This window comes from Phaenicophaeus curvirostris, chromosome 27 (genome assembly GCF_032191515.1).
Source record: "Phaenicophaeus curvirostris isolate KB17595 chromosome 27, BPBGC_Pcur_1.0, whole genome shotgun sequence".
Taxonomy (NCBI): Eukaryota; Metazoa; Chordata; class Aves; order Cuculiformes; family Cuculidae; genus Phaenicophaeus; species Phaenicophaeus curvirostris.
This window is the reverse complement of record NC_091418.1, coordinates 665,710-693,090: the sequence shown is the minus strand read 5'-3', so window position 1 is coordinate 693,090 and position 27,381 is coordinate 665,710. Positions and strand designations below refer to the sequence as shown.

The 27,381-nt window shown below is 54.5% G+C and overlaps 3 protein-coding genes across 7 annotated transcripts in view; 1 reads left to right on the top strand and 2 right to left on the bottom strand.

Moving 5' to 3' along the window:
* Positions 1 to 1,887: 1,887 nt before the first annotated feature.
* DDHD2 (DDHD domain containing 2) lies at positions 1,888 to 12,655 on the top strand. 2 transcript variants are annotated; one of them, XR_011339169.1, is made up of 18 exons: positions 1,888 to 2,047; positions 3,687 to 3,877; positions 4,624 to 4,713; positions 4,806 to 4,926; positions 5,697 to 5,786; positions 6,853 to 6,988; positions 7,461 to 7,669; positions 8,030 to 8,100; positions 8,257 to 8,376; positions 8,575 to 8,670; positions 9,094 to 9,222; positions 9,319 to 9,474; positions 9,555 to 9,657; positions 9,737 to 9,913; positions 10,382 to 10,544; positions 10,829 to 10,939; positions 11,346 to 12,310; positions 12,420 to 12,655. XR_011339169.1 is itself a non-coding variant. In XM_069877441.1 (17 exons), the coding sequence occupies exons 1-16, from the start codon at positions 1,906 to 1,908 to the stop codon at positions 10,917 to 10,919; spliced, it is 2,085 nt and encodes a 694-aa protein (XP_069733542.1). In that variant the 5' UTR covers positions 1,888 to 1,905; the 3' UTR covers positions 10,920 to 10,939; positions 11,346 to 12,655. The 2 variants fall into 2 exon arrangements, 1 of the variants encoding a protein (XP_069733542.1); XM_069877441.1 differs by having other exon boundaries at positions 11,346 to 12,655.
* A 523-nt stretch (positions 12,656 to 13,178) lies between these two features.
* Positions 13,179 to 16,626, bottom strand: PLPP5 (phospholipid phosphatase 5). Of its 2 annotated transcripts, XM_069877442.1 has the most exons (7): positions 16,568 to 16,626; positions 16,364 to 16,472; positions 15,236 to 15,326; positions 14,964 to 15,027; positions 14,578 to 14,702; positions 14,054 to 14,224; positions 13,179 to 13,747 (listed from the first exon to the last, which is right to left on the bottom strand). In XM_069877442.1, the coding sequence occupies exons 2-7, from the start codon at positions 16,466 to 16,468 to the stop codon at positions 13,578 to 13,580; spliced, it is 726 nt and encodes a 241-aa protein (XP_069733543.1). In that variant the 5' UTR covers positions 16,469 to 16,472; positions 16,568 to 16,626; the 3' UTR covers positions 13,179 to 13,577. The 2 variants fall into 2 exon arrangements, with proteins under 2 accessions (XP_069733543.1, XP_069733544.1); XM_069877443.1 differs by lacking the exon at positions 16,364 to 16,472.
* Positions 16,627 to 17,465: 839 nt separating this feature from the next.
* Positions 17,466 to 27,381, bottom strand: part of NSD3 (nuclear receptor binding SET domain protein 3) — a 38,148-nt gene continuing 28,232 nt past the window's right edge. For all 3 annotated transcript variants that reach the window (XM_069877671.1, XM_069877669.1, XM_069877670.1), the window contains 7 exons: positions 26,856 to 26,968; positions 25,793 to 26,062; positions 25,442 to 25,558; positions 24,931 to 25,072; positions 24,290 to 24,396; positions 23,733 to 23,937; positions 17,466 to 22,712 (listed from right to left, as the gene is read on the bottom strand). In XM_069877671.1, coding sequence (XP_069733772.1) covers positions 22,471 to 22,712; positions 23,733 to 23,937; positions 24,290 to 24,396; positions 24,931 to 25,072; positions 25,442 to 25,558; positions 25,793 to 26,062; positions 26,856 to 26,968 — 1,196 coding nt within the window. In that variant the 3' untranslated portion in view covers positions 17,466 to 22,470. The remainder of the gene's footprint in view (positions 22,713 to 23,732; positions 23,938 to 24,289; positions 24,397 to 24,930; positions 25,073 to 25,441; positions 25,559 to 25,792; positions 26,063 to 26,855; positions 26,969 to 27,381) is intronic.

Here is a 27,381-nt window from a genome sequence, read left to right as displayed (position 1 = left end):
GTTTTCATTTGGTTGGCGTGGCTGTCGGAATAAAGGCCTGGATCCCTTTTGCACAGGATCTAGCCAAGGCCTGAAGGTCATTATTGCAAGAGCTGGTGTGTGCCAACAGACCCCAGCAGGGAGAATGAAATTGCTCAGGTCGTTGGTCGATGCACGATGACTCCTGCAGCACCGAGAGCTGCTGCAGCTCACGGCAAGCGACGCTGCGGGTGGGAGCTGTGTCAGCACCGAGCTAGCGCAGACCAGGCTCACTGACAACATTTGCAGCCACAAACCAGAGGGTTTTAATGCCTCTGGCCTTTGATCTTCCCGGCTGTGGTAGTGGAGAGCACTGGGATGACAATCCCTGGCAACCGGTTTATCTTACAGCATTCGCCCGCAGCACAAAAACCCGAATTAGAAAGCCCGTCTATTTATCACAAGGTTCATCTCTACAGAAACCAAACCCTCATTCCAGGGCTGCCTCTCGCCTCTGCGAGCAGCACCCACCACGCGAGAAGGTTTCTCAATCTCCACCGAGGCGAAAGGGGCATGGAAGGAAGGGATTGCAAAACAAACATTAAATCAGCGCCCTGCGCTGCGGTGTTTGCCCACGCCGCGCGTGGGAGGCGAGCGGCACGAAGGCACCCGCGATGCCACCCGACACCTCGCACCCTGCCCGCCCGGGACCGCGGCTGGGGGGTCCCCACGAGCGCTGGCATCGCCCGCTTGCGCGGCACGGGGGCTGCACAACCCTCTGACAGCAGCGGCTGAGGGCAGGGGCTGTGGGCAGAGGCCCAGCGGGTCCCAGTGTGGATCAATGCAGATCCCAGTGGGTCCCAGTGCAGTCCCAGCAGATCCCAGTGTGGTTCCAGCGTGGATCCCAGCAGGTCCCAGTGCGGGCCTGTGGGCAGGGGCTGTGAGCAGGGTACCAGTGCAGGTCCCAGCAGATCCCATTGTGGGTCCCAGTGTGTCCCAGCACAGGGTTGTGGGCAGGGTCCCAGCGGGTCCCAGAGGATCCCAGTGCAGGGTTGAGGGCAGGGGGCTGCGGGCAGGTTCCCAGCGAGTCCCAGTATGGTCCCAGCAGATCCCAGTGTTGTCCCAGTGTGGAGTTGAGGGCAGAGGCTGTGGGGAGGGTCCCAGTGTGTCCCACTATGGTCCCAGCAGATCCCAGTGTTGTCCCAGTGTGGAGTTGAGGGCAGAGGCTGTGGGCAGGGTCCCAGTGTGTCCCACTGTGTCTCAGTGCGGTCCCAGTGTGGGGTTGCAGGCAGGGGCTGCGGACAGAATCCCAGTGCTGGCCCCAGTGGATCCCTGTGCGGGTCCCATTGTGGGCCCCAGAGTGGGGCTGCGGCCAGGGTCCCCTCGGGTCCCATAGGGTCCCAGTGCTGTCCCAGTAGGTACCAGTGTGGTCCCAGTGCGGGTCCCATGGGGTCCCAGTGCTGTCCCTGGGCGGGCCCCAGTGTGGGGCTGCGGGTAGGGTCCCAGCGGGTCCCCCCGGGTCCCCCAGGTCCCCGCACGCCCCTCCGGTTTCCCCTGTTCTCGGCCCCTCAGGGTCTCTCCCCGGGCCCTCATGCACGTGCCTCGGTCCCTCATGGTCCTTCCCCGGTCCCCCCGGCCCCTCACGGCCCCTCCCCGGCCCTCACGGCCCCACCCCGGCCCTCACGGCCCCTCCCCGGCCCCTCACGGCCCCTCCCCGGCCCCTCCCCGGCCCTCACGGCCCCTCCCCGGCCCTCACGGCCCCTCCCCGGCCCCTCACGGCCCCTCCCCGGCCCTCACGGTCCCTCCCCGGCCCTTCACGGCCCCTCCCCGGCCCCTCACGGCCCCTCCCCGGCCCTCACGGTCCCTCCCCGGCCCTCACGGCCCCTCCCCGGGCCCGGCGGGGCGGGGCGCGGCCTGCGCGGAGCTTGCGGCTCGGGGCGGGCGGGGATGAGCGACCCGCAGCCGCCGGGGCCGGCCCGGTACGAGCCCGTGAGCCCGCACTGGTTCCACCGCAGAGCCGGGGCCCGGGAGCGATGGGAGCCCTTCAGCAACCAGGACTCGGAGCGGCTGGAGCGGGCGAGAGCGGCCGGTACCGGGGATGATGACGGGGAGAACCGGGGGGACGCGAAGGACCAGGGATAACCGGGAATGACGGGGAGAACGGGGAATGACAGGGACAACAGGGGGAGCCGGGGGTGTCAGTGAGAACCGGGAGTGACCAGGGAGAGCTGGGAATATCCGTGAGAAGGGGGATGGCCAGGGTAACCGGGGATGACGGGAGGGCCAGGAGAACGGGGAGAGCCAGGGATAGACGGCCAGGAATAATCACTGGGGATGACCAGGAATGACAGCAAACAACCCGGAATAATCGCTGGGGATAACTGGGAATAACCAGGGGCAACCAGGAAAAAAATGAGGGCAGCTGGGAATAATCGTCGGGAATAACTGGGAGCAGTCAGGGATAATCACCAGGAGTAGCCGGGAATCACCGGGGAACAGCTAGGAACAGCCGGGAATGGCCAGGAACAACCAGGGACCTACTGGGAATCACTGGGAAGAGACGGATAACTGGGGATCATGGAATGGTTTGGGTTGGAAGGAACCCCAAAGCCCATCGAGTTCCACCCCCTGCCCTGGGCAGGGACACCTCCCACGGGATCAGGGGCTCCGAGCCCCATCCAACCTGGCCTTGAACCCCTCCAGGGATGGGGCAGCCACCCCTGCTCTGGGCAACCTGGGCCAGGGCCTCCTCACCCTCACAGCAAAACATTTCTGCCTAAGATCTCATCTCAATCTCACCTCTTTCAGCTTAAAAACCGTCCCCTCTCATCCTCTCCCTGCCCTCCCTGATCCAGAACCCCTCCCCAGCTTTCCTGCAGCCCCTTTCCATACTGGAAGCCCCTCTAAGGTCTCCCCACAGCCTTCTCTTCTCCAGGCTGAACAACCCCAGCTCTCCCAGCCTGTACTTGTATGGGAGGAAAATTCCCCTGGGGGGAGTTCTCCCTGCTGATGTGTGGTGCTCTGCTTCCCTGCTCCTGGAAGATGCTGTCAAGGCAGCGGGATCTGCTCCAGGCAGCACTGCTCGTGGTGGGGCTGAACACCACCCGTCCATGGAACCCACTGCCAGGACAGTGCTGAAAGCCAACAGCCACAGGCACCACTCCGAGCACCCAAGGGTTGCTCCCATCCTCCCTTTCCCAGGAAGCTTTGGATTAGAGGCTGTGCTGCTGGTCCCGAGTGCCACGGTGGAGCCGAGCACAGCCTGGCACGGCCACTCTGCCAGCGGGCAGACCCGAACAGCAGCGGCATTAACGGGGTTTGAAGTCCATGTTGGGATCTCTGTGCAGTTCTCCTTTTGAGAGGGGAATGGCTTAGAGACCAGAGGAACTTCAACCCAACCATTAGGCAACGTGCTCCCCAGGGCTGTAAATTCACATTTTACCAGTCAGATGAGGCTGAATCAGACAGGAAGACAGTTGTCACTTGATGCTTTTGTCTTACCTTCTGCCTCTGGGGGAGTTTGGCTTGGGGATCTTTCCTAGGATGCCTGCTGAAGCTGTTCTCTGTGCTTTTGGGTATGGAGAACATTGGTTTTTACTGCTGTTGCTGCACATGCTGCCCATAGAAGCTGCCTTATTCTCCTCCCTCTGTGCTGGCGTGCAGACAGCTCTCTGGCAGCGAGCTTCTCTGGTCCTCTCACGATTAATCTCAGGCCTTGGCTCCTGCAGGGAAAGAGAATGAAGACGTGGTTGTCCCAACGTCGGGGGGCAGGTATGACGTGCACCTGAAGAAGAGGCAGCGTGTGGCAGTGTACTGGGAGGAGGAGGTGTCCGAAGTGCGCCGCTGCACCTGGTTCTACAAGGGAGACAAGGACAACAAGTATATTCCCTACTCGGAGGCCTTCAGCGAAGAACTGGAGGTAAATACGCCTTTCCTGGTAGCATCCGTTGTGCCACGAGGCATCTTGGCTTCTCTCTGTCAAATGCTGGCCCTGATGTCCCAAACTCCTGAGGACATGAACTCGAAAGAGGCTTTGGCACAGCGTTTTCACAGCTGATTAACCTAACTGCAAACACTGACACTGTCTCCCTCCCCGCCGGCTGGAGCTGGGCAGCTCCCCCTCCTCCTGGCCTCGTCCGGCCGCTGTGACATCCCTCTCCTGCACCTTTGGGTGCTCAGCATGCTGTGCAGCTCCGTGTTTGCCTGAACCTGCCTGCTTTCCCTTCTCGGAGTTTGATTCTCCGAGTGGGGATAGTCCTCACCACACTCAGTTTCACCAAAGCCAAGGGAGCTGTGAGTGCAAGAGAGAGAAATCATCGTTATAGAGACCACTAAGCAGCATGAGACACTTCAGTGGTCTGTACTGATAACAGCTGGAGACTGTTCTTTGGAAAGAAATAAATGTATATATTTTAAAATATACATATTTACATTAATCTGTGTTCTGATGTACCAAAAAATACAATTCTGAATTGAGGGGGAGGTCTGCTCCTGCAGGGATCCGAGGGCCCTGTTGCTCCTCCGGCCTGACCTGGCTGATTTTGCCTCCTCTTTCACAAACTGTGTTGATAAGAGATACCATTAAATGGGTGGGGAATGGCCTGCGTGGTTGAACGTTCATGGCAATTCCTTCAGCTGACTCACCAAGGGTGTTTTTTGCCTTAGGAAGCTTACATGGTTGCTGTGACCCTGGATGAATGGAAGAAGAAGCTGGAGTCTCCTAGCAGGGAGGTCATTATCTTGCACAACCCAAAGGTGAGCAGGGCCTGGCAATCTTTCTGTTGAGCAGCAGGGAATCTCTCCAGTCCTCTCAGGGGCCTCTCTTTATGCTGTTTCTCGCTCATCAGCTGATGGTGCACTACCAGCCAGTTGCTGCCTCTGATGACTGGGGCTCAACTCCTACAGAACAAGGGCGGCCTCGGACTGTGAAGAGAGGAGTAGAAAACATCGCTGCCGAGATCCCCAATGGTGAGCTTGCTTCCCCCTCCCTCCCACCCATCCAGAGCTATAGGCTCTGTTTCCCAACAAAACTTATGGAAGCTTCCACGATCCCTTAAATGAAGGGCACGTCTAAAAATCTTGTGCTGGGTGGAACTGAACAGGTTTCAGAACCTTCCTGGCAGCAGAGCGCCCACAGCATAAATGGCTGCGCAGAGGCGGCAGGGACAGGGGAGGAGGCAGTGCCTGGTCACCCCTGGGGTCTCGGGGTGAGCGTTGCTAGAGGAGGAGTTTCTCCCCACGGCAGGAACGTGGGCGTTTGTCACTTACCGATGCGCAGGTGACTCTGGTGCACGTGCTCTCCCTGCCTGTCTCCGCACTCCTGGTCAGGCCTCGGGACTTGTCTCTGTGGTGAGGATGGGTGGCTGGATCCAACCCCTTCATTTTCCACGCCTGCACGCCTTCAGGGAAGCGCGTATGCAAACTGGAGTGTGTGGGAAGCGGAGACAGGATGGAAGACGTGGTGATGCTGGGGCTGAGCTCAGTGGAGCATGCTGGGCACCAGAGCTGGACCAGGTCCTGCTCCTACCCTCTCCGGGCTGGATCCTGCTGATGCGAGGACGGGGACAGGAGAGGGGAAGAGCCGCCTCACCTTCCTCCACTGTCCCATCAATGTGCATCCATATCAGGGCGGGCAGCACTGCCTCAAGGGACTCATACCTGGCTCAGAACCTGCAGTTCTGGCAGGTCAGGGCCCCGCTTGGTGATGTCCCCTGCTCTGAACTCCTCTCCCTCCCTAGGAGAGCCGCTGCAAATCGATCACCTGGTGTTCGTGGTGCATGGGATAGGCCCAGCGTGCGACATTCGCTTCAGAAGCATCGTCCAGTGCGGTAGGTGTAGAGCCCGGCCCGGCTGCCCTTCCCATGCGCTGCTTTAGTGACTCCCCTCCGCCCGGACAACACGGAGCGCTGTCGGAACCTTCAGACTGTCCCGGCACGTGCCCTTGCAACCCCATGGTCAGATTTGCTGACCGTGATAGGGAGCGTGAGCACAACTAATCCAGTAAATCCTACCTTCTGGAAAGGTCTGGGCAACCGCCTTTCATCACTTTGTTCTGCTGCAGCTGCTGAAAAACAGTGAGTTTCCCAAACTGGATACAGGTTTCCCAAGTGACTGCCTAGCCCTGCTAAACTAATTAATACCCTCCCTGTCTCTTGCTATGGTTAATCTCGCTGGGCGAAGCCTTACAGGCAACACCCCACTGTGTGATTTTTGGACCAAAAGCAGGGATGCTCTTTCTGGCTCAGGGAATCCTGTTGCTTGATCGAAAAACCCCGTTGCTCTGGCCAGACCTGTTTGTTATTGCTGCTCCGGCTGTTTCGGGTCCGTAGGGGATGCAATCGCTGACACAGCAGGAACCCAGCACAATTTAACTTGTGGAAATCAGGGAACTGGGACTTTTCCCAGCGGGCTGTCTTCAGTTCCTGTGGATGCACCTCTGCTTTCACGCAGGCTCCTCTTCCACACATGCATCCCATTTCCAAGGCCGCTCACTGTGTGAACTGAAGGAAATCAGTCTTTCTCCCTCAGGACTGAGTCACTCCAAGTTCATCTCCCCTCTTAGCATTCCTTTTCTAACACACGCATCTTCGCAACAGATTTAGTTGTTTTAAACTCCTAAAAGTGCTTTTCTTACCCTGCCTGCCCCAGTAAAGTCCTGCCCTTGTGGGAGGGAGGCTCCTTACAGATGGGACAATCCTGTAAACACACACGTAAGGACACGAAGCCTTCCCTGATCTTGTGGTTAAGGATGCAAGGTCTTAGGGTAGCAGCAGCAGCTGCTTAAAGACCCCAGTGGGATTGCCCCTGGTAATGATCTTTCCCTTTATCTCATTAAGCCGTGTGGATGGAGCCTGCTGGCCCTGGATCCCGCTAAGGCTCCGTGCTCTTTTCCAGTGAACGACTTCAGGGCCGTCTCCCACAGCATGCTGCAGGCGCACTTCAGGAAGGCTCAGGAGCAGCAGCAAATCGGCCGCGTGGAATTCCTACCCGTCAACTGGCACAGCGCCCTCCACTCCACCGGCGTAGATGTGTGAGTGTCCCCTGCAGCCCCCTCCTCTGGTGCGGTGTCCGTGGGAATGGCAAAACACACGGGGAAGCCGGACACACAGGTCTCCATGCTAGCCCCCTCCTGGCCATCTGCTCTGATCCAGCGGGAGAGGATTCTGCCTTTTCCTGGCTGATGTCAGGAGGGACCGTGGGCCTTTGCACCTTGCCAAAGGAAATCGAGTCCCTGTTTCTGCTCTGTGGTGCCCTGGGAAGGGGAGGGGGCAGGTTTGGCTGCTGGGAAAGAAGGAGCAGGCTCCTGCCTGGAGCGAGAGCCCAGGCTGTGCCCTGCCTCGGCTCCTGGTATGGTCTGGATTACAACATGCATCCTTTGAGTTGGTGCCAGTCCTTCTGCAGACTTAGATTTTGCTTTGGGAAGGTGGTGGGGTTGGCTGGCACCTCTGACTGCTATCCCCTCTCTCTCCTCTTTCCCCTCCCTCTCCCTTTCTCCCCCTCAGTGACCTGGAGCGAATCACTCTGCCGAGCATCAACCGCCTGCGTCACTTCATCAACGACACCATCCTGGACGTTTTCTTCTACAACAGCTCCACCTATTGCCAGACGATCGTGGACACGGTGGCCTCGGAGATGAACCGCCTCTACGAGCTCTTCCTGCAGAGGAACCCCCTGTTCAGCGGGGGGGTCTCCATTGCGGGGCACAGCCTGGGTAAGGGCTGTCACCAGGAGCTTTTGTCCCAGAAAGGAGATGGCCAGGAGCTCGTTGCCCTGATGGAATGGTTTGGGTTAGAAGGCACCTCAAAGGCCATTCAGTTCCACCCCAGCAAAACATTTCCTCCTAAGATCTCATCTCAATCTCCCCTCTTTCAGCTTAAAAACCGTCTCTCCTCGTCCTCTCCCTGCCCTCTCTGATCAAAAGCCCCTCCCCAGCTTTCCTGGAGCCCCTTTCAGCACTGGAAGCTGCTCTAAGCTCTCCCCGCAGCCTTCTCTTCTCCAGGCTGAACAACCCCAACTCTCAGCCTGTCCTGCTGTGATGCTGATGCTCTGTCTGCCTGTGCCTGGTTTCTAGGGTCGCTCATTTTGTTTGATCTCCTGACGAACCAGAAGGCTGATCCCGAGGAGGATGAGCACAGTGAAGAGGTACGTGCTTTCTGGCAGCATCCAGACCCATGGGGCTCTCACAGAGGGGCTGTGCGAGGGTGCACCAATCTCGTGCTCCTGCAGCTGCTTGGGGAACAGGGAGAGACTGCAAAATACATGCAAAATAAGCCTGATCCTTGCTGGCTCTGTCCATAGGGCTCCAGGACAGCCTCCAGCAGCAGGGGTACGGAGGAGGTGAAAGACATCCTGCAGAAACTGGAGCTCTCCGAATACTGTGATGTTTTTGAGAAGGAGAAAATGGACAGGCAGGCACTGGTAAGGTGCAATCCTCTTTTGCTGTCTCTGGTTTCTTCTTTGCTTTTCTTCCCAGCCCTCCCATCCTGTGTGCATCTTCCTGGTCCTGAGTCACTCACAAAGGACGCACCTCAGGAGCACAGCAGGAACAGGATTAGAACAGGAACTCCTCACTGCCCGCCTCCGCTCCGCGCTGATACGTGGCTTCTTATTTTCCAGTTCCTGTGCACAGAGGAAAACCTTAAAGAAATGGGAATTCCCTTAGGACCAAGGATGAAGATACTTCATTACATCAGCTCCAAGGCGGAGACACAGGTTTGTCCACTGCACGGCTTGTCCTCCTCCAGGTCCCGTCCCATGTCTCTCGGCCTTTGTGGTCAGCCGGGTCCCCAGGCTGTGAGACCTCAGTCCCTGAGCGCCCCAGCCTCCTCGTTCCTGGCCATCCTCGCTCCAGCTGCTCGCTGCTCCCGTGGCCTCCACTGGAGTTAACCCACTGCAGGGGCACTTTATCCTGTGGCTTGTAAGGGTGATACAGAGCAGCAGGACTCGTTAGCAGTGGTAGAGACTGGGATTAGTGATGCCAGCCAGAGAGGGAGCTGGCTGGGAAGGGATGAGGCTGCCAGGGCCTCCCTGGTTCTGGAGGATGCAAGGTGCCAGGCAGTTTGCTACCTCACGTACTTGCTGGCGTGGGCTCTGCCGGAGCCGTGGTAGCGAGGTTTCCCGGTTGTGTTGCTGCAGGACCAGAGCACAGCAGCTCCCAGGACCAGTGGGGAGCAGGGAGCCAAGCCTGCGTCCCCATCGCAGCATGACCCGGACAGCACAGATGACGCCAGGAATTGCCAATACCGGGACGTTGGCTTAGGACAGGTAACTCTTGAGCTCACTCTAACTGCAGCAACCAGGCACCCATAACATCAGCAGCGAGGTTGCCTCATGAACAAACCTGGCTCTCCTCTCTCCTAGGTCTCAGCAAACTATCCCCAGCTGAACTACAAGCCCACCATCTTCTTTGCCTTCGGGTCTCCCATCGGGATGTTTCTCACGGTGCGAGGGGTGAAGCGGATCAACCCCAACTACAGCCTCCCCACCTGCAAAGGCTTCTTCAACATCTTCCACCCTGTAGGTATAGAATCCAGAGCCTTCCTGTATGAGGGGCATGGAGCATGAGCCCCACTTCACCATCCTCCTCCTCCCTGCAGTTCGACCCAGTGGCATACAGGATCGAGCCCATGATCGTCCCGGATCTGGAGTTCGAGCCCATGCTGCTGCCTCACCACAAGGGCAGGAAGAGAATGCACCTTGGTAAGGTTTCGGGCAACCCCTCTCCTGCCCCGGCCGCCGTCGCGGCTCCAGCCCGACACCGAACCCTCCCACCTTGCAGAGCTGAAGGAAGGGCTGACGCGCATGAGCGTGGACCTCAAGAACAACCTGCTGGGCTCCCTGCGTGTCGCCTGGCAGTCGTTCACGCGAGCCCCGCTGCCGGCCGTGGAGGCAGGGAGCGCCGACGCTGAAGCAGAGGCTGAGGCCGAGGCCAGCGCGGAGCAGCAACAGCAGCCAGGTCCGTGGGGTGGTGGGGACGCAGCATCGCGGGCTGCACACGGAGCAGTGGGCTCTGGTGAGGCGCCCAGCCTGGCGTCCAGCCCCCATGCTGCTGCCGCTTTTGGTGCTCGGCAAAGCGGTTGCCTTTGAGCTGTGGATGCGCTCGGCTCACCAAACGCGGTGGCTTTCCCTCATTATTGCCCGGTGAAGGCAGACAGGAGGCAGCCTGCCTGGGCGGTAATGACCTCCTGGGGCTCTTGGCACACCCACACCGCTCTACAGTCCTGCCAAACCCCTCGTCCTTCTCTACCTGTCTCTTGTGATGCTGTTTTCCTAGAGGAAGCCCTGTGGGGAAGGACTGAGCACGTTACATGCCTCTCCTCTGCAGGAGCCCACAGTGGGGTGAAGGGAGGGCTTGGTGATGCTGCTGTATTTGTGTGGCCGCTGGTGCCCTGTGGCCGAACCGCATCGCTCTTCATTCCCTCAGACACAAAGCCAGAGGAGACCCCGCCAGCAGTGAAGGAAGAGGCCACCCCGATTAATGTGGGGATGCTGAACGGAGGGAACCGCATCGACTACGTGCTGCAGGAGAAGCCGATAGAGAGCTTTAACGAGTACTTATTTGCACTACAGGGACACCTCTGCTATTGGTAAGATTTTGTGTGACTGTCAAAGCTTCAAAGCAGGATGCCATAAGTTTTAAAGCCATTATATTATGGGTTCTTACATATTACATATATTAACTGAGCAAACAAGGTCTGCTCCTGCCTGTAACGCAGCAGCGCAGCAGAGGGTGGGGGAAGGAGACTGGTTCTCCTTGCCCGGTGCCACCTGTGTTTCCTGAGTGCTGCACCTACCCCGTAGCCATCGCAGATGTCCTGATGGAGCAGAGGGAAGCATCCTCCCTTCTAATTCCCATGTCCTCCTGCTCCAGGGAGTCGGAGGACACTGTTCTGCTGGTTCTGAAGGAGATCTACCAGACACAAGGCATTACACTGGATCAGCCTTTGCCAGGAAGCCACTGACCACCCTACGCCGTTGTGACGTAAGTCACCTTCCCTTCATCTTCCTTCTGAAGTTCCTACGACACCTGCTCTGTTGGAGAGAAGAACATTCCTCATTTCCAGTGCTGGGTTGAGGGCAGGAGTTTGGGTTGGGTTTCCTTTGGCCTCCTGTCCCCTTGTCCCACACACAAGCTCTACCAGACACGAGGAGAGCAAAGGAACCACTGCTGCTGTGGAGAAGCGCAGGCAGCGCAGCAGAGCGAGGGCCCTGCGGTTCTTACAGGGCTGCTTTCTCCTCCGCTGGCCTAGAGTGGAGCAGGGATGGGGTGCATCCTTTGTTCTCTTGCCCTCAAAGCCCTAATAATTCCTGGATATGGGAGGCTGGGATGGGTGGATTCTGGTCTGCCCTAGTGCTGCTATTCCTACCTTCTCCTTTTGCTTTCCTAGATCCAGTCCCACCAAGTACTCACCAGGAAAGTCCAGATCTCATCTCTGCCTTCCTCTCTCCTCTGCTGCTGTGTCCTGCATGCCACTTCTCCGGTCCTTGCTGCTCCCTGGAGATCAGGATGATTTTCCTCCATTTTGGGTAGGGGCTGGGGAGGGAAATACCAAGAGAAACCACTTCTGCTCGGACACACCCAGCACTTGCACCGTGACTCCCTGTGGCAACCCCTGTGGCAACGTGTTCATTAACCCTCCACGACGTGAGGTATCGTACCAGCACCTCCAGCACGGAAGCAGACGGGGCTGGGAACCGGCATCAAGGGCCTGACTGCTCCTGGCACAGCGAGGGAACTCGCAGCTCGTGACCTCGAGGAACAAAAGCCTTAAACATGCAGCATGGAGAGAGCTACAGCAGCCTTGTCCCGTGGGGAGCGTGGAATTCTCCCTGCCGTAACACAGAGCGCCAGGCATAAGGGCTGCAGGCTTTGGGAGGTGAAGCCAGGGCACAGGCGGCTGCTCTTGCACGAACAGGAATGCGTTTACCAGCCATCCTCATCTCCTCGAGTCACTGTTGCTTTGTGCCCTAGCAGGACTGCTCGACAAAGCGCACTCGACCGCTGTAGAACATGTGCAGTGACTCCTCAGCATCCTCACGGCGCTGGCAAACCACGGGCATGGAGCCACACGAGCATCCTGCTGTCGTGTGGCTTTTAGGGGCCACAGGGATCTTATGCCAGCCAGGTACCAGGGATTGGTTTAGGTTTTAAATAGGCAAATGCAGGTGGTGAAGTCAGAGCCTGGATCCGTAGCCTGGATGCCGCGTCCCACTGACCCTGCTCTCACCAGCTCTGAAGGGCACGGGGCTGAGAGCAGCTGAGGAGCCCTTCCTGGGCACCAACCCCCCAGACTGGTGCCTCTGGGCAAGAGCCAAACCCCTTTCCCTCCCGCTGACTGCTGCCCTGCATGGGGTAAGGAGCCTTCTCCCCACCACCCGTGTTTGTTCTGTGTTGCGCTGCATTATTTGCACTATTTGAAGGGTTTTGTTTGCAGCCTCCATCCCCTCCTCCCATCCCACAGGAACCGAAGCTGTTCTTTTACCGGACTGCAGGAACGGATGCGCTGCTCGGCCGGCGCCTGAACTGATTGATCGGTAACGCGGCTCCCGCGGGGGGTAGAACAGGGACAGGATTAACTCGGGACACTCATCAGCAGCTGCTTAAGTTGTGCACTTTGTAAAAAAACAAAAGTTAAATACATTTTAAATGTAATTTAATGTCTTTTCCAGTAAAAGCCAAAATAAATAAGTAGATGACTGTGACGTGTGCACGTCTTGGGGAAAGAGGAGGCTGAGGAGTTCACCTGTGCACAATTTTAGGGGGAAATAAAGCCCTTTCTGCAGTTCTGCTGAAGCTGCAGGGGCACGGAGCGCTTACGCAGCCCAGACTGAAGGCGAGGGGGGTGGCGGTTTCATTGCTGTCGTGTCCTGATCCTGTCCCCACGCTCTGGCCTCCCCATTGCTCTCTGCGCTCCACACACCTGATAAGAACAAGTGAAGCCACAGAGGAGACGAGCGGCAGAAACCAGACAACGGCCGTGCCGTGGGGCTCCCAGCACTGCTCTGTCCCTCGCCGGGAACAAACCAGAGCTCAGAGAAACAAACACCTCGAGGGACGCTCTCAGACACTGTTTCATTCCCCACTCATTGGAATCTCTACAACTGCATTAAAGCTGCGAGAAAAGAGACACAAAATAAACGCCTTCCTAAAAACCCCTGCAGGGGAGGGTCTGCCCAGCAGTAAATCTGGTCCTTGCAGTAAAGATTTTGGTACCGCACTTCATTAAAAAACACCTTTATTTGGCAAATAATAAATCAGGGCTGGCACAGTAACACAAATAACAATCGCGCTAGTTCCATCTTCCCTCTCCCCACTTAATCCCTGGTTAAAGACTGTCGATTCCTGCTCGTTAGTCCAAATTAACTCGGCTGCCGACAAGCACACCCGATCGCTGCTGTGATCCAGTCGTGGCCTCAGCCATGTGCCTCCCAGCAGCCCAGAGCGAGCGACACCTCGAAAATTCCCTTAACGAAGCAGCACAGGCCCCTGGACAGAGCTTACCAGCAGCGCAGAGATCACCTGCACGCGTTCCAGGCTCACCCTCGCTTCAGCCCCTTCTCGCAGACCACGACCGACCCCCGAGCCTCCCCGTGTCCCAGCTCCGAGGGAGCAGCGGTCGCTACACGGCCAGGTCAAAGCTGGAACCCGACGGCTTTTCTTGGTGCGCGGGCAGCTGTTTGGCTTTGCACAGGAGTGGCTTGTGGCACGCGGGGTCTGTCAGAGCAGGGAAATACTGCCTGTAGCTGAGGTAGGCGAGCATGAAGCCGATCGCCGAGCCGACCAACACATCTGCGGGAAGAGCAGAGGAGAGTTAACTCCCCTTTGCCCTCCTGGTCCCCTCCGAGTTCTCCGTCGCGCAGCTCCTCAGCCTGATCAGAGCCGAGCAGGAGCAGCAACCGCACCCTGAGCTGTAAAAGCCTGCAGCATGTTATTTCCAACACAGATAGAAAGGGCGCCAGCACCTTGCAGGCAGCAAAATTACCCCTGGAGGAGGGTAATTAAAACCTTACCCCCCAATTTGCTGCCATCGTGGGCTCCGAACGCCCCCACGGATCCCCACACGCTCCCTGTGCGGGTCCGCAGACACCGACCCACCTTCCCAGTGGTGTTTGTAGTCGCAGGTGCGGGACACGGCGACCAGGGTGGCGAGGAAGAGCGGGAGGAGGAAGGCGCAGAGCCCCAGAGCGCTGCCTCTCCGGCCGCGAGCGAAGCAGCGCAGCTTCCCGGCTACGTAGAAGGCAGAGAAGGCGAGGCCAGCGAAGGCGACTGGAAGGGGAGCGTGTGGCTTCAGAAACAGCTCCGGGCCCTGCCCTGTGCCCTCGGCCAAGCCCTCTGCCCATCCCCTGCCATGCTGGAGGGCTGAAGGGGCTCACGCAGCTCATGAGGAGCTGGAACCCGGCGAGCATCCCTCCTCCCATCGAGGAGTTACACACAGCTTTGCGTTTCATTTTTCACCCCGCTGCTTCGCAGAAGGAAAGCTGCGACCCCGAAACAGGCAGCGGGTGCAGCCAGAGCTGTGCGGTGCATGAAAGCCAATCCAAGCTACCCTCCCCAGGGGCTCCTGCTCCCCACAGGTCGCTGCCTGGGGCTGCAGCGGGGAGGGCACGGGGAAAACTTACACGACGCGTGTCCGCTGGGGAAGCTTTTGCGTCCCTCATTCACGGTGCCGGGGTCGCCCGTGCACGCCAGCTCCGCGTTCGCTCGTCCGTCCGGGAAGCATCGATAGAAAAAATCCGGCCGTGGCCTAGGGTGGAGAAGCAAAGCAGGAGGCTCTCGGGAGAATCTGAGCAGCCCTCCCAGAGCGCTGCCCCGTCCCAGTGCAGCCACCGGCCACGCTTGGCTACAGCAGGTCCCTGCTGGTGTTTGCTCTAATATTTAATTGCCTTTATGGCTAGAAAAACCACAATATTTCCAGACTGAGTCCAACATCAGCTCCTGGCCCTGCGCAGTCGTCCCTCCCGTCCCCTCCGTGCACGGCGCAGCTCGGGGGGAGCCGGTGTCTCACCTGCCCACGACGAGCTTCAGCGTGTTTGTGAAAACCCCGTTCAGGGCGAGAGCAAGGCTGGCAGCTGGGGGAGAGCAGAGGGGTCACGCCAGCACCGCGCCCACCCAAACGTGCAGCTTCCAGGCACAAGAAACCTTCAGCTGGAGCTGCAGGGCTCAGGTTTGCTGCCCCGGCACAAGCCTCGCGCCCCAGCGAGAGGCAAGAACCCCTCTGCGGGGCCAGAGGGCACAGACACCGCTCAGCTGCCGCTCCCAGGGGAAGGAATTGCTCACCAAGGCAGGCGTCCCGCGTGTCTTCGCGGTCGGCGCCCATGAACACGCGTGCCAGGACGATGAGCAGCAACGGAGAGAGGAACGCGATGACCTGACACAGAACCAGGTCGCTGTTGGGGGTCTGTAGCGAGGTAGATGGGGGCCCCCTCACCGCACACAACAGCCGCTGCTGGAGGAGAGCTTCCCCAAAGCCCAGCGGCGCCCTGTCCTCTCCACACAACCCCCTTCCCATCAGAGCAGAACCAGCCCCAGCTGTGTTTGCAGCAAACCCCGATGATCCCCGTCCCTGCACGGCACCTCAGCTCTCCCCACGTGCCAGCAGCACCCACGCTCCTCGTCAGCAAAAAACACAGGAGCTGCTGACTCGGAGAAAGCCACGGATGACATCCCAGCGGCGATTTCATAGAATAACAGAGTGGTTTGGGCTGGAAGGGACCTCCAAGCCCATCTAGCTCCAACTCCTGCCACGGGCAGGGACACCTCCCACTGGATCAGGGGCTCCAAGCCCCATCCAACCTGGCCTTGAACCCCTCCAGGGATGGGGCAGCCACCACTGCTCTGGGCAACCTGGGCCAGGGCCTCCCCACCCTCACAGCAAAACGTTTCTGACTAAATTCTCACCTCAATCTCCCCTCTTCCAGCTGAAAACCATTCCCTTCATCCCATCCCTGCCCTCCCTGATCCAGAGCCCCTCCCCAGCTTTCCTGAAGCCCCTTTCAGCACTGGAATCAGAGAAAAAGCTGAGCAATTAAGGAAGAAGGTGAGCACTGGGGAAAGAGCAAGATGGATAATTAGGGAAAAAGCTGGGCAATTAGGGAAAATGTGGACAATTAAGGAAAAAAGTGAGCAACTAGGGAAGAAGCCGAGCATTGGGAAAAAGCTGGATAGTTAAGGAAACAGCTGAGCATTAGGGGGAGAGCTGAGCAATTAGGGGAAAAGCTAAGTAATTAAGGGAAAAGCTGGATAAACAGGGAAGAAGCAGAGCAACGGGGGGAAAAGCAGGATAATTAGGGGGAAAGCTGAGAAATTAGGGGAAAAGCTGAGCAATCAGGGGAAAAGCTGAGAAACTAGGGGAAAAGCTGAGCAGTTAAAGAAGAGCCTGGCTAAGGAGGGGAGCGTGGGACTCACGAAGAGGAGCCCCGCGGGGACGCGCTCGGCCCGCAGGTGCGGGTTGCGGTAGAGCCAGAGCTCCTCGGGCTGCGGGCGGCGCTGGGAGGGCGGCAGCGGCTCCATCGCCCTGCGGGGGGAAGGCAGAGCGGCCGGTGCCGAGCCCCGAGCCCCGAGGGCGCCGGGACCCTCCCCGTCCCCGCCGGGCGGCGGCCCCGGACTCACGCGAAGGCGCCGAAGAGCAGCGCCCGCAGCGCCAGCTCCGCCGCGGGGAGCAGCGCCCGCACCGCGCCCCAGCGCATCCCCCGGCGCCGCATCCCTCGGCGCCGCATCGCATCGCCCCGCGCCGCCCCTTCTCTTCCTTCCCCTGCCCGGCCCTTTCCGCTGCAGCCTGCCCTGCCTCTCCTCTCCCTTCCCCTCTCCTCTCTCCCTTCCCCTCTCCCTTCCCCTCTCCCCTCTCCTCTCTCCCTTCCCCTCTCCCTTCCCCTCTCCCCTCTCCCTTCCCCTCTCCCCTCTCCCTTCCCCTCTCCCCTCTCCCTTCCCCTCTCCCCTCTCCCTTCCCCTCTCCCCTCTCCCTTCCCCTCTCCCCTCTCCCTTCCCCTCTCCCCTCTCCCTTCCCCTCTCCCCTCTCCCTTCCCCTCTCCCTTCCCCTCTCCCCTCTCCCTTCCCCTCTCCCCTCTCCCTTCCCCTCTCCCCTCTCCCTTCCCCTCTCCTCCCTCATGCCCCATCCTATCCCTTCTTGCACCTTCCTTTCCCTTTCACCCCATCCCTTCCCCTCTTCCTTCTCACCCCATCCTGTCTCCTCTCACCCTGTCCCTGCCCCTCCATACCTTCTCACCCCATTCCACCTTACCCCATCCCTTCCCTTATCACCCTTTCCCTTCCCATCCTTCTCACCCCATCCCACCCTATTCCTTTCTCGCCCCATCCCTTCCCTTATCACCCTTCCCCTTCCCATCCTTCTCACCCCATCCTATTTCTTCTTATCCCTTCTCACCCCTTCCTTTCCTTTCCCTTCCCTTCTCGCCCCCTCCCTTCCCTCCTTACCCCTTCCCTCCCCTTTGGAAACAGGGAGCCCCCCTGACCCCCCCATCCTGGGCTCGGAACAGCACTGGGACCTCAGCACATTCAGAACGATTTATTGAAGTCAACCTCAAGCAAACGTTCAAATCAGTGGAATGTCATTAAAAACCTTTCCAAATGAATCCTCACGGGAAGCAAAAAACCACATCCGAATTCCAAAGTATTTGTAAAATAAAAAAAGGGGCGACATCTCAGTAAATATAATGTACAAAAATTATATGTTCTACCATCACGGACACTGAGGAGAAGCTAAAATCGTACAGGCAGCTCTAGGGACGCTACGCGCAGGCGCCGGGACGTGGCTATGTACAGGGATCCCGGCTTCACGGGCTTCACACGAGGCAAGAGAACATCGGCCGAACAACAAAACCCCCAAAATATCGTATATCCCAAAGTCTATGCGGCAACATCAAGTCATGGAACGGTAATGCCCCCGCGGAGCAGCGCCAGGGAATTCCACGCTACTTCGTTAGTGTCAAGAGCTTCCAGTCAACCTCCAAGAACTCCCGAGTTATCGACGTCGGTGAATATCGATGCTTCGCTAGTGAAGACTGAGTGATTTCGGTAAAATAACATTTCACAGAATCTACAAAGTTTGTTACAGATAAACAAAGTCTACAGAAATAACGACTCTACAAAGGGCATCCTCACAGAGCACACGGGAACGGAATCCGCAGGTATCCGTGTTGTGCAACATCGCTCGCGCAGACACCAGCGGCAGCGGTTTCCGCCAGCAGCCCCGGGGACGCGACAGCCCCACGCTGGATGGAGCCCGTCCTGCAGCGGGAACAGCGCGGAATCACCTCGGCTCCCAAAGGAACGGCCACTCCAGAAACGAGAGGTGGCCCCACCGGTGACCGGGAACCTTTGCCTCATCCAGCCCGTCGATAACCCCAAAGTGAGTGACATCGCTCCGGAGAGCCCGGCGGCGCGAGGACGGCTGGAGAGGGCCGGACACCGGCATCTTCTCCAGGCGGAGAGGACAGCCCGAGGAACGGCAGCACCCCCGGCAGCTCGCGCCACACCAGGAACGGGGAATGAGGAGATCAATGGCTTTGGCAAATTCACACGTGTTTTCCCTTTTGGAGTTCACATTGATTACAGAAGCCTTCGAGGCAAAGCACGCACAGTTCCAGCTCGGCGGCTCCTCCAGAGCAGGGAGTCAGCCCCTCGCAGGGGAACACGGACCCGAGCTTCAGGAATCGAATACAATAGCAAACAGCTTTTTTTTTTTTCCTTTTTTTTTGCTTTTTTTCCTCAGAACAATGTTGTGAACACATCCAACGTCTAGGAGTGTACTGTGAGTGCAAATGTTTCTGCTACACAAAGGTAAATGGTAGTGGGGGGAAAAGGCGATGGAAAACGGAAAGCAAACGGACAGCATCGCTCCGAGGCTGCCGTCTCGCATGCAGGACACGGGAACACACACAGGTCCGAGACAGCCGCTTTGGGAAACTCTCCCGTTTGCCATAGCTTCACTGTACAGCGGGAAAGGAACCTCGGGGAAATCAAAGACATCGTCAATGGGTACAAAACAAGTCATGTATAAATAAAAAAGCCGTGTAAGGAACCGCAGAGCTTCAAGTACGTTAAACCCTGAATTCAATGAGGCAGAGGTTTCCATGTTAAAGTGACGACTTCGTACCGGCGCTGGACACCCCCCACCCCTCACCCCCTAGTTCTGTAAAGGTTCAATATATACAGATTTTATGCTCACTGTTAATTACGCCTGGTAATTGTGTCTTTCCCATTCTATCCTGAAATTAAGATATAAGAAGTTTTTTTTAGCAGAAAGGCCAAAATTAACTATTCCAGCCCCACAACTCCACGTTAACAGATTCTCAAGACCACGGTGCTGACCGGAGAAGGTAATTTGCCCACAAAATTGTCTTTAAGCCATCCTTCCTGAGCTGTAAACACAGCCTGGCGGCAGGACAGGTCCACACTGATAATCTGGAAGCTACGATCACTCCTGTTTGCACCACGTGTTTGGAGAAACCCAACCCCATTCCTCTCGCTGAGCCACGCAGGTGGCCCACGTGGCAGAGCTGGAGCCAGGGGCTCAACGGACCCGTGGTGCTATCCCAGAGACTTCAAACCAAAGAAGGGGAAAGGCGTGACAGCCTTCTGGGTAAGGAACAACTGACGGCTTCCAACTGCAGCCTGGAGTTCTCCAGGGAAATCAGCAGCAGGTTTTCTGCCTGACTCCAGCAGGATCCGGCCCAGCTGCCCCTGTCGCTGATCCCACCTTGGGGAGCACACAAACACCACCAAGCAGATGCCTCCCCCTCTGCTAAATCACCCTCCCCAGCTGTGAAATCCTGCCCTTAGAAAGGAATCCCGTTATTGTCATTTAGTTTGCAAAGACATGATTAAAATACATATTTTAACATTTTGTTTGGCATAAATAACTCCCTACAGGTACCAGAACACTCGGAATTGGGTACTTTCTTATCTCTGAACATTAAAGGTTTTTGAAAGATTCACCTCCTCTCCAACAGCACAAAACCCTGTCTAGACTTCTTGTGCCTAAGGTGTACAAGCTCTCAAATCTCTCTCTGATTTTCCCCTTAGGTTTGAGCCCAGCTGTTGGCTGTTACAAATCTTTTTTTGGTGGAAAAAAGGAGCACCCGTTATAAGTTTGAAAGCAAAGTCACCCAAGACACCAGGTGTTGTGGCACCAGGGTAGCAGCAGGCCTCAATTCACAGCATTTTATGTGTTTTTAAGCCCTCTGTGCACCTCCTGCGTTCCGTGGCACTTGGCGAGCCAGCACAGCAGATCATCAGGCGTGGTGACGCTTGTCAAACGCTCATGAGGGCGTTCTGGTGCCACCACACCGTTGCCCTCTAGCCAGCGAGTCACCACAGCCACGGAACAAAGAGAGCACGTAGGTGTGCTCGCACAACAGCATATCTGATATTCCAAATGCTCTGAGTTCTCAAGAGAAAATAATTTAAATGTTACCAAGCCTCATAAATAATTACAGGTAAACACATCAGGCCTCGCAGATGGCGCAGCAAAAGCTGTGGCTGGAAGTTCTGCAAAGGTTCACCAACCCCAGTAAGAGCTTAAAAAGAGACATTTGATCAAAGTGTTAAGAAAAATAAAATCCTTTTTGTAAATTTTCTTCGTAAAAAACACTAAAATACAGAGCTGCTTCCAAGCAAGGTTAGTGTTTGACCCCCACGGCAGCAGCACCGTGAGCAAGGGCTCTGCGGATCCTGACAGCCCCTGCCCCCCGAGCACGGCTGCCGCGGAGCCTCCAGGAGGGAGCCGCCAGCCCGGCTCAGCAGCACAGGAGCTGTGCAGACTGTAGTGTATTCTGGGATTTTACAGCTGCACGCAAAGCGTTTCCCCCTGTTGATAAACTGAAGGAAGTAGCCAGGGGAAAGATGTGCCCAGAAACTCCATGGGACTTTTCTACCCACTGCTTTCTCGAGCTGAGATGTCAGCACATTCCTGCAGGTTCGTGAGAGACAAGGTTCTTAATTCAGAGGCTTAATTTAGCCAGATGCCAGCAACAGCTGAGATTAATTCTGTTCATTCAGGATTATTTTCAATGCCCATTAGCACAAAGCCAGCACGAGGTTAGCAAATAGCCATGTACAAGCCCTGAGTCCTTTCTAACACTGCCAGGGCAGGGGGACGCGTGGTGCTTTGTACGATGGTGGGAGAGGGAGGGAGGTTGACCAAGCCAACTGCAATCTGGGAAAACCAGTCTCCCTGGGCTCCTTGCACAAGGAATGGAGGAAAATAGATTTGGAAAAGAAAATATGGAGCATGAGCCCAGCTAAACCACTTCAGAAGCCTCATGGAAGGCGCCTGTCTCTGCTGAGGAACAGAGAGCGCTGCCTCATGAGGCTCCCGTGACTACAGCCCATTTCCCGAGCAGAAAAACACCCTGTGCACTCAAAAGCGCTGAGGTTTTTCTTCCCTCCATTAACAATGAAAATTAAAGTTGGAAGATTTCAGCAAATAAAATCCAAACATTCCATCAAAGCAAACAAGGGTTGGATTCCATAAGTGCTCCAGTTTCCTTGGAAGCCACGGGGAGTCTGAAAAGGTGACAGTAAGGAATCCCACCAGGATAACAGCTGTGAAAAAAGGGCAGAGCGGGCAGGTGACGCACACATGTGCAGCACAGCACAGCCCTCCACCTACAGACATCAGCGGCAGAGCTCCCACTGGCAGCGAGAAGACTTCAGTTCCCAGCGTGCTGCAAGACATGACCGAAGCCAGGTGGCTCTCCTAACTGCAGAGGTTTTCCAAAGGCAGCTGGATAAAGCAATTGCCACTGTGCAATGGAGCTCCTTCCGAATTTCCACCTGTCTGCAAACACCAATTACAGCTCTCCAGCCAGGAACCATGATTTCTCCTCTCCTCAAACAACGCCAGGTTTTCTGTTACAAGCACTCCCAGGAAGCCACGCACCCAATTTCTCCTAGGAAAAGCTTTACGATGATAATCGTAAGTTAACGTGATACATCCCCTACCTTCTCAAAATGCCTTTAAAAACAAGTACGGGAATGGAGGCATTTCGGGGCCACCTGGTCTGATGCCTTTACGGCATCTCAATGTTAGAGTGGGGAGGCTTTACTCCTGCCATAAACCAGACATAGAAGTTACACTGGCTTTTCCACTTTGTTTTTTAAAGACACGTTGATTGATCAAAACCAGATCTTCAATACCCTTTAAAAATTAAATAAATAAATATGTTGCTATGCTTCGCCTTCTACACCCAAAGAACATATTTTAAAAAGAATATTCTTTTCACTGTCAAAAGATCTACGTTCTCCTCTGAAGGCCAAGACGTTTCTGGTTTCTGATGGTAAGAGCTGCTGCAGCACATTCAAGGGTAAAAGAAAGACTGAACAATAAAAACCCAACACCGCCGCCTGCTTCTGCTTGCTAAGGTTAAATCGTCCCGTTCCCAGCTCACACGCGACGGCTCCGATGACAAAGACTGAATGTGTCATAGCAGTCTCTCCAAGTTCATTGCCTGTTTGCCCCTCTCCTCCCCTCCCTTGTTTGTGTTTGAGCAAATTCACTCCTTTCCTTCTTCAGCAGGACTCTGTGGTTCCAATTTGCACTTTATCTTGCTCCAGTACTCAGGGGCCACAGGAGATTTGGGGTCGTGTGCGGAGCAGCAGAGATGGCCGTCCAGCGCCGAGGCCACCAGGGCTCCCTTCTCATGATCCTTACAGAAGGAACGAGGGCAAAACTCACAGAATGAAACCGCAGGGTTGCTACAGACGTCACACTGATGCCATGGACACTCCCACTTTCCTGAGGATGAGAGGGGAGAAGAGAGAGAGAGAGAGAGAGAGAGAGAAAGCTGAGACTAGTGCATTTTGGGGACAGCGTTGGCCTTTAACCCCTCCTCCAAGCTGTAACCATTCAGATGAATGCCAAGAACACTCAGAAAACATCTTGCTACTTCTGCTTCTCATTCAGAGGACTCTGACTGGAAACAGTTCTTAATCATTCTGCATTTGTTACGCTTTAAAACATTACTGCATGCATAACCAGAGCTTAAACTACTGCCTCCAGGCCAGCCTCACCCCACCCTGAACCTCAAAGGAAAATAAAGCCAAACCAAAAACCCAACTCAGGCTGCTTTCAGTACTATCATGTCCCCCTCCAGCATATCGGCTATTATGAGGACAGCTTCCCTGTTTCTAACATGCTGAAAAGGCATGTGACAGATTCAGCTTCATTCATGGCAGCCTTTTAGTTAATTCAATCATAGACTCATCTGGACTTCCAATTATTTTCACCAAAGTCTTTGGAATCAGGAAGATTAAAGAGATAAGGGTATTTACAAAATCCTGCAATCGGATTAAGATGCTATATTGCGGAATACTGTGAACCTTAGCTAGAAAAAGCTATGCCTTAGCATGGGAAAAGTCAAATGGACGTTTTGTGTCATCAGGATACAGCATATAAACACATTTACTGATTAATTGAGCCCTACACCTCATGCTTACTATGTCAGCGGTCTGAACTGTCATTTGATTTGCATTTGGTGACCTTTGACACCAAAATGATGCTTAGGTTTCAAACAAAATAGGAGGAGGAAATGTGATCCAAGAAAGAAATGTAACAAGAACATTAAAAGTACGGCAACACCTCTCTATCCACGGGTTCTCTTTTAGGAACGCTGCCACCTGTCCTGCTTCTAAAAGATGAGCGGTGTAGAGAAGCAAATGTGCTGCATTTGATGTAAATGCACGCTGTGTTTCAGCCCAAGCATTGCCTGGCCGCAGGAAGGGGAAGATGACCAGGAAGGGACGGGACTGCCCTTACCGAAAGGTGGTTGAGTCAGGTTAAGGCATAGGAGGTGGTACGCTTTGGGACAGTCCTTCTTGTCACACATGACCAGTTCTCCCCCATCTCCACATTGGAAGCAGTTGTCTTCGTGCATCTGCTTCTGCTCTGTTTTTATTTTCCGTTTCTTCTGCTTTAGTTTTGCATTCTTCACCTTCTCCTCATTTGCCGTTGCAAATGCTGTCTAGCAATGACAAGGATCACAGCGCACAGTCACTTTATAAACCCCTGCCCTTAGAATTAACTTCATCAACTTCAGGTGATCATTTGCATGAATGCTCTTTAAATTAAACCTGTTCCAAGAAGTTTTTAAGCTATAAAAGCCAGAAATGCCCATCCACAAGTATCTGAACAAACACAGTTTGGTAAAGTAACCTCACCCTTGACATGACAGCATGACAGCAAAATCTTTAGAGACTTTCAAGGGTGGAATGCGTTACATGAAGTAAAATGTTAAGCAAATCAAACCCCTCTCCTCGCCCTGCTCTCACTAGATCTCGATTTGGGAAGAGAAGCACCAGTTTTCACCTACATACCTTCGGCCGCACTCCCAGGAAACCACTGCAATTTTCTGCTCCACAATGACATTCAGTCCGGCCATTGCCCAGGCAATCCAGATTATAATTAAATGTTAACTCCATCCCTAAAACATAAAGGAAAATAATTCACCCACAGACTCTGAGGAATGGCTGGTGACAACAGCATTTTGTTAGCCTTTATCTCTTCACGGTCTGCGAGATCTAGCAGCAATGTGTTTAAAAAGAACACGCTTGACCCGGCACATTGGTTTAATGAGCTTTAGAAGAAGCGAATTCTGCCGAGATCAGACATAAGGGGCAGCTCTACAGTCACAGCGATTCAGGGAAACGACAGATCAGGGGAAAGGTAACTGGTGAAAGCATCAATGCTATGGTAAGCATTTATGTGACAGAGTTAACACTGTACTGCAGCAAGCCCTTCAGAGAGCTTCAACAGAAAGAGTTCAGAGCTGAAAGCTGCTAACTGTAAGATCTCTGCTAGAACTGCAACTCAAATACTTGTCTCCACTACAGGGAATGAGAAAATCCCTATAAACATCACAGGTATGAACTAACTTCAGTAAAAAAACCTGGCCAAGTCAGGACCTCATCTGTTTCGAGACAGAAGTACACGTGCAAAGCAGTGCCATGGGTTTTACCTGCAGGAATATCACAGAGAGCAAACAGCCCCACTCGAATGTCACCGTTCACCGTCCATTTCTGTGTTTCACAGTTTGGATTACAACTATGGTTCATAAAGCGAGAATAATTCCCCTTCGGGCCAGCATCGATTATCCGGTCCTTCCAAGAAAAAGACAAAGACACGTTTAGTAATCACAAATAAAAAAGGTTTCCTGCTGATGAGTACCTAGCAATGGCTAAGGCAGCAAAGCACATGCTTACTGTGAATTAGTTAAGAGTGAGTTGGACGGAGAAGTATCTGAGTATTTGTGTTTACAGCAGTGAAACAGGTGCAGCGTGTCCCCCCAGATATACAGCTTTTTATTCCATTTTTTCACCCATTCCAGTATCAAGAAATACAGATGTGACTCTCACGCCCCAACCCGCATGTCCATGGGAGGACATCAACCCTGTAAGGATGCTTCTGCCAGCACTTTTCCTCCGCTTCCAATCACAGACAGTTCATGCCAACCAAGCTCTAATATTCACCTTGGTTACGGTTAACATATAAAAATTGGTTACGCTGTTTTCGTGTGCACGTTTGATCCGCAACCTGCACTCCTCTTCATCAATCAGCTCGCCAACATATTCATTCACAAATTCACCCTGAAAAGTAAAGGAAAACATAAATAAGAAATCCATGCTTACTACTCGTTAAGGTGATACAGAGAAGCAGCACAGAAAAAAGCATTTCCTATAAAAATATATTCTACTCATCACAAAGCATTAAAACAGAACCATCTCACAGGCAAGCCACAACTTCAAGCAACCACTGACAGGAAAATGCTGCCCACATGCTACTGTAAGGACAAACTTGAGCAACCTCTTTTGCGATTCTACCTTTTTAATGCTCCTTTTTGTCCTGAGCCCCCATCCACGCCGATCGGTTTTTATGATTTCAGCATCTGGGTAGAGGCGTTTGGTGAAGCACTGGTTCTGGCAGCGCTCGCCTGCCGGGCACACCTGGGGATGGCACTCGTACTGCAGCATCCTGTTCAGACACTCCGACTCCAGGCCACAGGGGTTCTCGTCTGACGGCTTACAGTTACAGCGAGGGATCTCTGACAGATCGGCCACCTGGATCTGAACCTTCCCGATTACCTTGTTGGACTGCGGAACAAAGGAAAACTCAATACACGAGTACTACAACACACAGAGAACACACACTTAACAGCTTTGTCAGAGGCCAATCATCAACCAACAGGAGAAGGCAAGAAAATAATGGTTATGTCATCCATTTTCCTACAGACCTTTGAAGGATCACATGTCCCTGCAGTTCAGCAGCAGACACGTGGGTTTTCAGATATGGCAGCTGCCACTCTACTGCTACTTAACCGGTGACATCAACTGGTCCAAGAGCCCAACGGCTAGCGGTCTGAGTGAGGAGCATCAAAACTCGTGACTCCAGACAGTACAGTGTGAGCCTCTCCCAGAAAAATTCCTGCCCCAGTAACCCCACGCACACTGAGGTTATCTAGCACCTCACTGGGACTTCTTCCAATTAAAGCTAAAGACGTGACAGAAAACAGAGAGCCCCGTGTCTCCAGAGCTGCTGGCGAGAGTTAGACTGCAGCAGGGTGAGCAGTTGGTTTTCTGACTGAGTTCAGCATTAGTGATATCCAGTGAGCTCTAACAGCCAGTGAGCGTCTGAGACAGGAGACAAGCTTACATCCAGCAAAATTCTCGCTTAGATAAAACTGTTCTTCAGCCTTTGACTCGCACAAATATTCTGCTAAAAGACTCTTTTATGGGGCTATAAGACAGAACAAAAATTTCTTGAAAGCAGCAGCAGCAAAAGGATTTATTGGAATCTCCTTAAGCTGGAATTGTTCTGAACATCTGTTTGAATACACAGCTCACCCATGCACAGAATAAAAAAAGGAAAAGAAAGAAGCCAACTCACTTTAATGTGTTTATAAGGTGGAGGTTTCCTTGAATTCCTTTCAATTTCTAATGCCTCTTTGCTTTCTCTTTGTGCTTTCAGCTCCTGGAAGCGCTTTGCTGCTTCTTCAAGTGCTGTGAAGGGAGTTCAAAACAGGAAACCATTAGCACCAGCTGCTGTTAACCATATGTACACACATATGCACATTTATATGTCTTTAAAAGCTAGGAATAGAACTCTATAAAGAAAAACACAAGCTAAAAATGAGTTATTGTACTATATCATGAATCTATCGCCAGGTACTGAGATACCAAACAATGACACCATGCAGCAGAGCCCAAGTTCCATCTTAGCCTTCCCAATTTGTGGAAGAACTGAACTTGCCCCCAACGATAAACAATGAGTAGGCACTTAAATAAACACATTTTATCTGCAGTCAAGGGATCTACATAAGGTTTGCAATTCTACGTGAACACAGAACACTAATTACATCATATTCCCATGCAGGTTAAGTGGTGATGGAGACACAAACACGTGGAATTTGTCA